Source organism: Strongylocentrotus purpuratus, unplaced genomic scaffold (genome assembly GCF_000002235.5).
Source record: "Strongylocentrotus purpuratus isolate Spur 01 unplaced genomic scaffold, Spur_5.0 spur5_scaffold_6, whole genome shotgun sequence".
Taxonomy (NCBI): domain Eukaryota; kingdom Metazoa; phylum Echinodermata; class Echinoidea; order Camarodonta; family Strongylocentrotidae; genus Strongylocentrotus; species Strongylocentrotus purpuratus.
In genome coordinates, this window is record NW_022145612.1 from 20,399,069 (window position 1) to 20,413,139 (window position 14,071).

The 14,071-nt window shown below is 36.9% G+C and overlaps 1 protein-coding gene across 2 annotated transcripts; it reads right to left on the reverse strand.

The window, feature by feature from the left end:
• Nucleotides 1-2,204: 2,204 nt before the first annotated feature.
• LOC100889137 (Fanconi anemia core complex-associated protein 100) lies at nucleotides 2,205-7,817 on the reverse strand. 2 transcript variants are annotated; one of them, XM_030972993.1, is made up of 6 exons: nucleotides 7,544-7,817; nucleotides 6,082-6,943; nucleotides 4,880-5,770; nucleotides 4,218-4,438; nucleotides 3,726-3,797; nucleotides 2,205-3,095 (listed from the first exon to the last, which is right to left on the reverse strand). In XM_030972993.1, exons 1-6 carry the CDS (start codon nucleotides 7,568-7,570, stop codon nucleotides 2,964-2,966), a joined length of 2,205 nt encoding a protein of 734 aa, XP_030828853.1. In that variant the 5' UTR covers nucleotides 7,571-7,817; the 3' UTR covers nucleotides 2,205-2,963. The 2 variants fall into 2 exon arrangements, with proteins under 2 accessions (XP_030828853.1, XP_030828852.1); XM_030972992.1 differs by having other exon boundaries at nucleotides 4,218-4,444.
• Nucleotides 7,818-14,071: the final 6,254 nt, after the last annotated feature.

The window sequence follows — 14,071 nt, forward strand, 5'->3', positions numbered from 1 at the left end:
GACAACCCGAAAACATGATGCCTCCGGCACCACCTTCGGTGGCGGAGGCATAAAAAGAGCTCGGATATAACAAGGTATCTGTTATAGCAAGGTGATTTTGCTGGTTCCAGCTGTGTATATTCTTGTTTTCTTACTCCAATATAACAAGATTCCTGATATAACAAGGTAATAAATATCCTTGGTCCCAAAGACTTTGTATTAATGAGTTTCAACTGAAGCCTTACCGACAATGAAAACACTTACTAGTGTTCAATAAAGTGTAGAAGCATGGTGAAAGAGGAGGTATTGAAAAGTTGCTATGGAAACGACGCATGGGTCTTGCATCAAAACGACAGGTCTTTTCATGGTATTAAAGTGGGCTCTTGATGGTAAGTGGACTGAATGTTTCCATGTGATGCCATGACACTCATCAAAGCTCAAAGATGTCATAAATGTCAGTAAAATACATTTTTTCCTTCTCTATTTTAACCTATTCCGCATATTGCTAAAATCAGCCTATTGTACGCTGTCTTTCATGCTTGGTTAACAGAGCAAAGCAAATGGAAGATAAAAAAAAATAATCCAGCAAATAAACACGACTTCGAAATTAAAGGCTTTTTGTAATCTCATGTGTACTGTTAGCCCAAGTCAAAAGGCTGTTATATTTTTTCTTCTCTAGAAGTTGCGTCTGGGGGCGTTTCAAAGGAATTAAGAGAGAGTAATAGAAAATGAAGAGAAACAAAAAGGAGATGGGGATGAAATGAAAACGTACATGTATCAAACACACATCTTTGGCTCTTATTTTGGGTGTTTATACAATAATAAAAGTTGAAATACATATATAGTTTAAATACAGGAAGAGAAGAAAAAGCAATCCAGATGGGAAATTTTTATGGGCAGCAGTTTGAAGAATGTGGTTCTGAAAAGAACTGTAATGTTAAGAACTGTAAAAATTCTTTTTAGAGTAATTCCAAAAGGAAGTGGTGCTATTTGAACCAAAATAATGTATGTTTCTAAGCATTCTTTCAATAAAAGGTGAATTATAAAAGGAAGAGAAGAAGAAGCAATCTAGATGGGAAAATATTGTGGGCAGCAGTTTAAAAAGTGCAGTTTTGCAAAGAACTAATGTTAAGAACTGTAAAAATCCTTTTAAAAGTAGTTCTAAAAGAGAGTGGTACTATTTGAACCAAAAGAGTGCATCTCTTTCAATGCATTTTGAAGTGTGCATTCTTTTCATCACGTTTGTGAGCAGAAGGTTTGCAGAGTGTATTCCTCTCAAGAGCAATTCTATATTAAGCGAGTTTCAACCTATGGCATCGTTACAATAAAAAAACGTATCAGTCTCAACATGTATTGAATAGTGTTCATCACCAGGAAAATAACTTTCCTTTTTCATTCCTTGAAAAAAAATTTATTTCTTCTTAACTCCCCATACGTAGGTTACTTTGATGAAAGAATATATTAATTGCTTTTCCATTAAAGGTACTATGTCCCTTTTGCAGCCCACCTCAAATGCTGTAGAACTTTGCAGGAATTATGAATATGTCATGTATGTCCTATCTGTGAAATTTAAACGTTAGCAGTGTCCTCATATTCAAATTATGCAAGGAAACCCGTTTACTTGCTAGACTTCACTGTCAGACACTATTGAGTGACTGACTGGCTTTTTTTCTTCTTTGGTAATAACATACTTCTTGTGATGGCCAAGATTAAACTGATTGAATCTTTGCGCAGCATAAAACGTATGACCATTCGGTACAATTGTCTGTAAATCAAGACTATTACTTTTGGGCTCTATAGCCCTAAAGTCGATTTGACAACTTATAGTCGTTATTTTCCCACTTGAAGACATTTTCAAGCCCCACCTTTTTTAGGGAAGTTCTAAATTAGTATCATCTTTCAAATGCAGTTGGAATTTAATGTTTTCATTTTTTTGGCCTGCAAATGGGACATAGTACCTTTAAGGCTACGTCATGGTGTTATCAAAAATGTTTCAATTGTGAACGTGATTAACCTATAAACTGTAGGAACCGAGTGGTCCCTTTATTAAGTAGTCATCAATTCACAAGGTTCTGTATCAAACTTGCTTTCCTGGTTCCCAAACTACCGGTATCCCAATTTCTGTCAGAACGTTCTTCTGAAAAATGCCCAACAACATGAGAAAGCCTTTTTACACAATGTGGCCTGACTGCAATGACATATAGTGAAAAGTGATTTCACAAGGATTTCTAGTATTGAAATAACTATCTTTAATGTGAAAATAAAAATATCAGCCGACATTCAATTTTGATTGGTCATTACAGTGACTGTACACATGATGAAATACATGCTTGTATGGAGTAAATTACATTCAAAGAATCTGAATGATTACAAGGTCACATAGCAAAAACCGCAGAGGCATTTGTAGCTACTTGTTTTACAATGAACACATGATCTAACATGAAGAGATGTAAATTACCCTGAAGTTAAACAATGTAGAAAGGCAGTGTAGAAATTGCTTTTCCAGTAGTGTATCTTCTAGTATGTGATATATACTACTGAGGCAAACTTATATTTGGCACTTAATAAATTTAAAGAAGATATTTATTTATGTGAAGAAAGCCCTCTGATGAAGTAAGATGCGTACTAAGATTAAAAGATCGACTCTCACAAGAAGTTCATTAATAATAAACATTTGTAAACTTAGTGGCATATAAGTTGATATAAATCCTCAGGTATTAATGTAGCAGAAAGTCACAGAACTGGGTGTATGCCCATTTCACAGTTTTACACTTTTCAACAGAGTCTGTCATTGACGGAATCTAATGTTATTAATGTGATATCATCTCATTCCTTATGTTGCTATAGAGATTCTTAATTACATTTCTCTAATGGCAAGATCTTGGTTAATCAATATCAATGTCCATGGACTAATATCCGACTCCTTATGTTTTGGGAATATATATCACTCCCTATTCTCCAATAGTGAGATTTTTGGATTATTATTAATGTAATATCATCTGGCTTCTAATGTTGCCATGGAGATGGATGAGTTCATTGACTAGTAGGATGAGGTCTTCTCTTGATTTGTCAGAGGTGAGTTGGTCACTAATTGATATCAGCTTCCCAAGGTGGCCCTGTTCAAAGATGAAAACCAAAGATAAAGAGGTTAAAGGACTAAAATAGACAATGACATTTTTTATAAATTAAAAAATCAGTGGTATATCAGTTTTATTTTTCATTTCCAACAGAACATTAATTTGACAAGAAATTAGATATACAATTCAACATTCAATAATATAATACATTTTACATGGTTTAAAGTTATGAAATAGAAAGTATACATAAATATTCAGTATAAGGTTTTTTTTAAAAACATTTTAAGATAAACCTGTGGAAATGGAGGGATTCACTGAAAAGCAGAGCTTGTAAAATGCGGATCCCTGAAAATAATGACAAACATAATTTTTATAACATGTATATATATTGACTTGGAACAAACATCCTGGACTTTGATGGGGAGAGAGAGGAGGGGAGGGGTGGGGCAAATGGCAGCATACTGCTTGGTATTTTAAACTGATTTGAACTTGACCTACATGTATGCATGTATTGTTTTGCGATGATTGTTGAAAATCTTCCTCATGGGCTACAACCCCCAAACAGCTACCCCACAAGGAAAAATACTATCCTCCCCTCCAAACAATCAGGCTATCAATATGAGATATACTATCCCATCAACCATTTGAACAATTATATGTGGCACTTACCTCAACAATGGATGCTTCTTTGTTCATTTTCTCAAGGTCCACCCTAAACCCAGCAGACATGAGTTTAGAATTCTATGAATAAACAAAATATATTTTTGATAACAATGATTGGTAAAATATCATTTTAAATCTGAGTTTTTTTCTCTTTACATCCATCTAACATCATCAAAAAATTAACCAATTTTCTTTCTTTTTTGTTTTGTTTAGCAATATCTTTCCAGGAAAATAGCTGGGATAATTTGAATTACATTTTGCTTCAACTCCATGAAAAAGAAGTAGCAGTGGAAGTAGAAGAAGTTAAATGCATGGAGATGATTCAATATTTTCTAACATTGAGGAAATTTTTGTTTCTTGAAGACACACAAACCCATCCAACTAATGTTATCCTCATATAAATCATATGTGACTGTTACAAGTTCATTACACATCAATTACATTTGGACTAACCAGAGCATTTTAGTTAAATGGAAATAAAAATGTTTAAGAGCTTACCTTTACTCTTCGATGAATTGCCTCGACCAATCCTCTGGTTATCTCCTCATCTGATGAAGTGATCTGAAGTGAAATCACCTCAGCATTAGGTTCTAGAGCCTGAATTGAAACTAGACAACCACAAGGGGTCACAGCTTCAATGCATGAATCTTTGACCATTACTGACTGGTTGCTAGGCAACAGCTGTTGAAGCACCTGCTTTGATGGGATCCTGCTACCGTCTGCAACCGAACAAACAAATCAAATGCATGTATTTAGTGATATAAAATATTTAGTGATGATGAAATACAAATGTACAATGAATATCAAATATTGAGTGATATCATATATCAGAGTAAATTATAGGAGCAGGTTTTTAAACATATTTACCACTTAACTATCTTCATCAAACTATCAGTACTTACCAAATGTATTTGTATATAGAGTCGATCACACGAACACGTTTTTTTCAAGACCCAATAAATACATCAATTAGTAACACTAGTGCAAATCTATTACAAATACAATTGTAAGAACACGTTGAATTAGGTTTTTTTCATCATAATAATAGAGAGAACATTGTCAGATAAAACATAGTTATTAAGTAACCTTTCGTACAATATTTCATAATCCATCTTCTTTTAAAATTTATTTCTCTATAAAAGTTGTTGTGATGTCCTTACCATCAGTGTGACTGCACAGCAGATTCTTATCAAGCTGAATTGTTATGGAAGCCATCTTATCACGAGCTGCAGAAGACTCTTGCTGCTTGGGACCTCCAGGCACTTGACCAAAGGCTGTTCCTGTCCAATCATAGCCTTGATAACGTCTCTCAGTTCCTGCACCACGTTGGTCTCTCTGCTGAAGTGAGTCCAGAGCATCGACCTTTGAGCTTCCAATCAGAAACACAGCGCCCTCTATCTCTCCATCCAATGTGACGGAACTCTCTGCAATATTGCTGATGTCTTCCTTTTGGAGAGTGTCCTCCAGGAGAGCAGACAGATCAAGGCAGAGTGAACATTGCACTGTCAGTGGCCAGGACGAGGCCATCCCTGATTCATCCAACACAAAGCTAAGCATCATGCTGGTCTTTGGTACAAACTTTACAAGTGGGATACTCTTAGTCCTGTGGTATCTACTACCACTGACCTTCGACCTCTCATCGCAATCACCTGACACAGTGCCCATCAAAGTCCAACCATGTGACATGGTCCACGAGGTACAGTTTGTCACTTTGCAAGACACTTTGGTCCTTTTGTGTCCATTTTCAAGGATGCATTCCACTCTGGACTCAAGTTCAAAGGCATGTGATGTCTCCCAGGTTTGACAGACGATGTGATGAGCACTACTGAGCTCCTCCAGCACTGCCCTCTGTCTGCTGCCCAGTCTTGTTAGAGCGGCCATCTTGGATGATACCTCCTGCATGTTACGAAGGGCCTCGTGGACACGCTGTCTGGCAGCTGTGGAACTGATTTCTGCATGGTCAATGTCGGTGGTGTGTTCCGATGGTAATGATAGATGAAGTACCGTCCCGTTTTTCTTGACTGCTAGTACCCTGTAACTAGAACTGGTACCTGAAATATGAAATGAAGGATTCCAAATGCTCAGTAAATAAAATCAAGACCTATTAAATTAAAAGAAAAAACAAGAATTAAGATATAATGGAAGAAAATGCTATTTCATGATGCAATAGTACAGTAACAATGGTGAACTTTCACACCAATAGTTTCATCTTTATTCCTTAACTGTATGTCTCCATTATCTTCAGGAAGACATCTTAATTGAGAACATCACAATAGTTTGAGAATATGTAGTAAAATAGTCATATATAAATATATATATATATATATATATATATATATATATATATATATATATTCAATACCTTTTAAAAGAGCCATTGCTGCTAATCCAGGCATGCTGCAACGGTCCATAGTCATCTGTAGAACAGCATCTTTCATGTGAAAGGTTATAAAACTCAGGTCAAAGTTTGAGGCACATATCAAAGTGTCCTTCGTCCCAACAGCAGATGAAATGGAAGCACTGGTGTGGAGCCTACTGATTTCAGTACAATTACTATCCGTTGGATCTCCATAGAAAATCATGAGCTGCCCTCCAGCACCAACCAGTACAAGGCAGTCTAAACCGGAGCCAGCCAGATTAGACCGGTTGCTGTAGCTGAGGATGCAGACCTGGGTGACTGGTTCCAGGGAGCGACACAAAAGTCTGATAGCCTTGGCTGAGGAGGATGAAAAGGATGTTGGATGGAAGCTTTTCAAGAGGATGGAATATACACATCCATCTGGTAAGGTGATGATAATAACCGGTGAGTCAACTAGATTTGCTTCCGACCCCCACATTGCATCGAAGAGGGCATCAGACATCACAAGGATGGCGCAGGACTGCATCATCGTACTTGAGTTGCCATGGGAACTTGATGATACCAGTCCATACACACCAACACCAGCGGTTGCATCCACCTCCTCATCGTTGCTATCTCCTGGGTTCTGATTGGATGATGAAGCGTGTCCGTTGAGAGCGTGATGGCTAGACTCCACATCAGCACCGAAGATGAGAGTAGAGTAGAGAGGATTCTTGTCACAGGTGAAAGATTCCTTGTTCATCTGGCAAGGGTGAACAGCGATTCTCCATCCTACCCCTTCCCTGCAACAGGTGACAAGGCTATCATTGACCATCATCAATCTTTCTAAATTGTTCATATGCAGCATAATCTTCTGCTCATCTACCTGGAATTAAAGATACAAAGTATTCAAAAGTCATCACCGGTTAGACAGAAACAAAACAAGAGACATGACAGATATGTTTTGCATTGATATGAATAGCCATTCACAAGTATGCAGCATAATCTTCTGCTCATCTACCTATATAAGGACGAACTATTATTATTATTACCTGGAATTAAGATAGACAGAAACCAAACAAGAGACATTACAGATATGTATTGCATTTATATGAATAGCCATAAACAAGTTACTATACTTTGTGAAGTTCTATTTCATATCATATAAGTTTACGTTTCAGAAAGCTTTACAGTTTAAACTCACCCTCAATCACTCATTACAAAAGTAGATCGGCTTTATTCAGAATATTTCAAATATCTTTGAAGATTCTAAAGAATCAACCCATTGGATACAATTCGATCTTGATATACATACTTTTTCTACAGAACTAACTCCAGCTTGAGTCATCTTTAATAAGTAAAGCATTCAACAGCTCAAATCACACTAACTTTCATTTATTTTTAAGTACTTTAGGAATTACAGAAAACTTTTATTTGATTGGTCAGTTTCTATTTAAAAGGAAAACAAGTCTTTTAGAAATGTTACCATGGTTACTGGTTCAACAGCTTGCATGAATTCTTGGAAGAGAATGTTTGATGCATCCTGATTTTCATCTTTGTTTGCTGAACTAGACCCATCCCCTCCTCCTAGTAGGTCTCTAAAGATGTCCTCCTCCCCATCTGGTCTTCTTTTCTCTTGATTCTCTTCTTTCAGCCCTTGGTTTTCATCCCCTGTAGCTGTCCGGTTTTTATCCCCTGTAGCTGTTCTGCTTTTTGAACTTGCCCCTTCAGCCTTGTTGTCGGATTTGCTAGAGATTCAGGGGAAAAGATGAACATCTACTATCAGTAATTCACAAGTGGGTGTCTGTTAATGAGAGTTAACTCTTCTTTATTTCTTGGAGGAAATGAACTTCTTAACATAGAATGGCTGGTTATTCATTTTAAAAAAAAAGATACAAAAAAGTATCCTGAAATTGTTATCCACATCTCTACTTCAAATAAAGGCTAAAGCTAATGTATTTTGGGTCACCTTCTCAGCTAGGCCACAAAACATACATGTTTACATACAACAAAATTAAGAACGTAAATTCTAAATTCTTATTCTATTAGATTCTTGCATATACTTATAACTCAGGAGGAATCCCAGAATTTAAAAAAAGAATTTAAAAAAGAATTTAAAAAGGTGCATGGGATTCAATTGAATTACAGGCATTTTAAAACATGTATATGGACATCTCTGTTCCATGTCCAGTTCCATGAACTGTAAAGTCACAATAAAATATTTAAAAAATGACTATATAATAAGCTTTGTTGGTCTAACAAGTGAAAATGATTAGATAATGAACCAACCTCTTATTTTTCTTCTTCTTCTTCTGGTGGCACCATTGCTGAAGGCTGCAGCTGAATATGCTCCCATCTTTGAGTCCACACACTAACAACAATAGTCCTTGATGTGAGATTAAGTTGTGGCAGTGACATAGTCCAGGAAATTTAAGAGTACCCTTTAGCAATAAAGAAAGCATCATGATAGTAAATTAATTAGAATTTAGACGTTAAAAAAAAGAAAATCAACCAAGTCTGAGATCATTAAAATATCTGAAGAAAGATGACCAGACATTTATAATATCATGCAAATAGATATCTGCTTTGAACTTCTGAAGTTTGATAAATTGGCATGGGAACCTGCTGATTAGGTACCCATTAAAAGCCCAGGCCAATTAAACATCTAATTAGACCCCTCTATATATTGTTTAGTCTAGATCTATGGGACATATAATAACACTAAAAGTTCCATAGAAATCCATGATCATGACTCATGAGCCCGTTCCTAGAAACCGTCATAAGTCTAACTTCTTGACTATCCCATTGAAACGTGTGTTATAGAATTAACACACGTTTCAATGGGATAGTCAAGATCAAGAAGTTAGACTTATGACGGTTTCTAGGAACGGGCCCCAGGACAATAGTCAATAGATCTACCCATAGGAAAGTGAAAAGTATGCCGCAGACCTGCCGCAGACCTGCCGCAGATCTGCCGCAGACCTGCCGCAGACTTTTAGTCTGCGGCAAAGAGTATGCCGAAGTATGCGGCAGAAAGAAATTTTGCTGCAGACTTGCCGCATACCAGTATGCCACAGGAACAGTCTGCGGCAGATCTGCGGCAGGATGAAATTTTGCTGCAGACTTGCCGCATACTAGTATGCCACAGGAACAGTCTGCGGCAGATCTGCGGCAGGATGAAACTTTGCTCCAGACTTGCCGCATACTAGTATGCCACAGGAACAGTCTGCGGCAGATCTGCGGCAGGATGAAATTTTGCTGCAGACTTGCCGCATACTAGTATGCCACAGGAACAGTCTGCGGCAGATCTGAGGCAGGATGAAACTTTGCTCCAGACTTGCCGCATACTAGTATGCCACAGGAACAGTCTGCGGCAGATCTGCGGCAGGATGAAATTTTGCTGCAGACTTGCCGCATACTAGTATGCCACAGGAACAGTCTGCGGCAGATCTGCGGCAGGATGAAACTTTGCTCCAGACTTGCCGCATACTAGTATGCCACAGGAACAGTCTGCGGCAGATCTGCGGCAGGGCGAAACTTTGCTCCAGACTTGCCGCATACCAGTACACCACAGGAACAGTCTGCGGCAGGTCTGCCACAGGAAATTCCATTAAAGTCTAATAGGGCCAATTGAAACCAATCATCTCATGCATATTCATTATTACTTTACACGTGTGACAGAAAAATACATTTATCATGATTTATTAAGCAAATTAAGACAATGCACATCATTTTTGTGATTTCTATTTTCCTTTTGCCATTATTAACCAATAGATTATTTTGTCTGATCATGTTACAATTACATTCACGTTTAAGCAATAGATATATTGATTACTAACGAAGAAACTATGATTACTAACCAAGAAACAATATACATATTTAGTATATATATGTGTACGAGCCTGTGTCACTTTAAATGTTACTCTTGAATACACTTCAAATGATCAATGTGATGAAGTTAATACAATTGAGAATAGAATATACCTAATTGGTAAGATCGATATCTATTGGTATTACCTAATTGGTAATATTGATATTGCCAATATCGATTATGAAGTATCAATCAGTTTATCACTGGTTCTTCTACATGCATACTTTATTGCCACGTACTGGATATGAAAGAGTATGCGGCAGGTCTGCAGCAGGTCTATATGAGATATGAATATTCATGACGAAGAGTCTGCGGCAGGTCTGCAGCAAGTCTGCGGCAGACCTGCCGCAGACTCTTCATCATACTGAAAGAGTATGCGGCAAGTCTGCAGCAAGTCTGCGGCAGTCTGCGGCAGACCTGCCGCAGACTCTTCATCATACTGAAAGAGTATGCGGCAGGTCTGCAGCAAGTCTGCGGCAGACCTGCCGCAGACAGTCATCTTTTTCACATGCAAATTAGTTTTGCCGCAGACTTGCCGCAGACTTGCCGCATACTCTTTCAGTATGATGAAGAGTCTGCGGCAGGTCTGCCGCAGACTTGCTGCAGACCTGCCGCAGACTCTTCATCATACTGAAAGAGTATGCGGCAAGTCTGCAGCAAGTCTGCGGCAGACCTGCTGCAGACTCTTCATCATACTGAATGAGTATGCGGCAAGTCTGCGGCAGACCTGCCGCAGACTCCTCATCATACTGAAAGAGTGTGCGGCAGGTCTGCAGCAAGTCTGCGGCAGACCTGCCGCAGACTCTTCATCATACTGAAAGAGTATGCGGCAAGTCTGCGGCAAGTCTGCGGCAAAACTAATTTGCATGTGAAAAAGATGACTGTCTGCGGCAGGTCTGCTGCAGATCTGCGGCAAGTCTGCCGCAGGAGTATGCGGCAGGCTCATTTCTTTCCTATGGGTAGGCCTAGATGATAGATCTAGACCCTAGTCAATAGTCTACTAACATTTAGAACAGAAATTAAATATTCATTTTCATAAATTCTGTCCATTGGTGTGGGTATTCTATAAATATTTCAGGTGTGAAAGCCTAAAGTCCTTTTCAGCCCATTGCCCTCTGAGCTCTGCTAGCTAGAGTACAGCAGCTGGAAATCCGAAACATACGGATTACCGTCGGCAAACTCAGCCGACACTTACGGGTGTGCACTAACCAGTATCCTGTTAAGAACTTAAGAGCCCGCGAAATCTGAACTCACCAATTTCTTACTGTCTTTATCATAGATGAAGAGACAATCTGAACCACAGTTTACTACAGCGATACCATGATCTTTACTAAACCGTACATTCCATCTATTTGGACTGCCATATCCTCTGATATGCTCTATTGCTTGACATTTGATCGAGGATTTCTTATCAGCAGACATCCCGCGGCATCGTCGGATCGCGTGTTGAAAACAATACAAACACGTTTGTTATTTTCACAAAAGGGATACCATATAGTCCATTCAAACACAACAAAAGAAAAAGAAAAAGTAACAACAATGATAAAAGGTATGATAAGATTACTGAATATAGAAGCTTGTGTAGGTGCTATCTTATATACATATTTATGTATGGTGTGTATGTGATATAACAAATAATCTGCACGTACTGTTAAGAAACACTAACAAAGCCCATGAATGTTTTGCTTACGATATTATTTTACGATACTATCTTAAAAGATAGATAAATATAAAACGAAATAAATATATATTTTTTTAAATCCAAAATTGAGAGATATAACACGTGCCGTAAAGTAATTTGGCGACAATAGTCAAATCACTGACTAATCGCCAATAACTCAAAACACAACAACAACATCAAACACAACAACAACAACAACGTTGAGCTGAGAGATCGAGATATAAATAAGAAAGGTATTGGGGTTGAAAGAGGAATAGAAATTATATAAATAATAAACGATTAAGAGAGAGAGAGGAGAAAAAGATAGAAGGGCATAATAAATCCATTGGCAACAAATTAGTGAAGTATGACTGTTTGCCATCAAATTATAACGAAAGAAGAAAAAAAAGGGGGAAAAAAAAAGAAGAAAAAAAAAAAAAGAGAAAAATGTGGAAAGTATATATAATTATCAATCGTTACAAAGTTTTGGTATAGGGTCACGACTTTGGTTTAAATGAACATATTGGAAGCATATGCGAATTGTAAATTGTAAAATAAAATTGTAAATAATAAAATCTTTTAGCGATCCCGCTCAAGACTGATATTACTTTATAGCTTTAAAACAAAGTTTCTGGACTACAATCGACCAATAATTTGCTATTCCCGTTTGGAAATTATATATCAGAATCGCATATTCTAAGATTTTCATGGTCGCAGCATGGACAGCATAGGCGCTATTTGCAATATTTGAAATTTACCGGAAGCACCGGTAAATTTTGAATTTTCTCGAAAGCAGATCGAAGTGTTTTAGGGGCTAAATTTTGTAGTGCTTGTAATAAATCCACAGGAGCATCCAAATATTTCAAAAATTAAAAAAAATTACTATCCATCCAATTGTCAAACTTTCCCAAAACTTTGCATTACCTTTAAGAGAGAGAAAGAGAGAGAGAGAGAGAGAGAGAGATAGAGAGAGAGAGGGGAGAGAGAGGAGAAAATAATAATAAAGTCATTAGCAACAATCGTCTAATATGACTAATTGCCATCAAATCAGCTTTAACGAAAGAAGAAGAAGAGAAGTTGAGGTTTAGGAATTTTATTTTATTTTGCTTTGCTTTTGTATATGTTTGTGTGTATGTTTGTTTGTTTGTTTATTTGTTTGTTTCTTGTTGTTTTTTGGTTGTTTTATTCCATTATCCCTTTGTTCATATAAATTCGTCCATCTATTTCATCTTTGTGATTGAAGTTCTCCCTTCTTCCAGTGGTTTCCTTTCTAGATCATTATACCGGATTATACCCCATATCCGTTTTCCTCCATATAGCCTATATACACCTCTTCCCATAATTATTTCCCCTTTCATTTAGAGCTTGGGCCTCTTTTGTTTATTTTGTATATCAATGATTTTCAGAATTTATTCATCTAATGTTTCATCCTTTATATTATTTGCAGATTACACCCAACACAAATTCACATAAAACCCCAATACTCTATTATTAGATACAGTCAACAATGAGCTCAGATGTGTCAATCAATGTATTTGTTCCAATAAGTTTTCAACGAATGTTCAGAAAACCCATTGTATGCTTTTTAATGGCCGTTTCAGTTTTATCTGGTAATGTCGATCTGAATAATCCTTCAATAGATTTAGTTGAATCAACGAAATTTCTTGGTCTTTTTTTTTATATTAAAGGTAATGCAAAGTTTTGGGAAATTTTGAAAATTGGGTGGATAGTGATTCTTTACCATTTTGATATATTTGGATGCCCTTGTGGATGTATTATAAGCACTAGAAAATTTAGCTCCTAAAAATTTACCGGTGCTCCCGGTAAATTTTGATAAATTTCAAATAGTGCCTACGGCCGTACAATGGTAGCTGCGACCATGAAAATCTCAGAATATGTAGTTGTGATATATAATTTCCAAACAGGAATAGCTAATTGGTCGATGTTAGTCAAGAAACATTGTTTTATAGGTTGGTTGGTTGGTTCTTCGTTTAGATGGCGCTCTTCAATCTCAAAGATTATTTGCGCCAGTCAATTTCGTGTATAGCTTTGGCGTGGGCTTCGGAAATCAAGCCCACGAGCGACTTTCCTTGGTGAAATGAAATTAATAGTGATATGGTTTTATTAAAAAAAATAAAAAATTATAGCTTAATTAATATCTTGACCTCGAGAGGGAGCTATACAACATAAAGAGTTTGTTATTTACAATTTCATAACTTTAGACTTGATTTCAACCGCGACAACGACCACTGAATATTGTAGGATTGCATATGCTTCTAATATGTTCATTTAAACCAAATACATGACCCCATACCAAAACTTTGTATTACCTTTAAACAACAAATTTTCACGGAAGAAACACAATATGTATACATTTAAATTATTATCCAGAAATGTTGGAGTTGAATAATAAACTTTATTTTTAAAAAACCCTCCAATATATTACTAAATTTGGACAATAATCTTATCCTTCCATATTTAAT

Bases quoted from the DNA above. Each gene is read 5' to 3' on its own strand.
- LOC100889137 (XM_030972992.1), bottom strand. From the start codon at position 7,570: ATGCAAGCTGTTGAACCAGTAACCATG. The intron at 4,445-4,879 runs GTAAGGACATCA...TTGTTTGTTCGG, and splicing joins GCTGTGCAGTCACACTGATG to TTGCAGACGGTAGCAGGATC. The intron at 3,798-4,217 runs GTAAGCTCTTAA...GTTTATTCATAG, and splicing joins CAATTCATCGAAGAGTAAAG to AATTCTAAACTCATGTCTGC.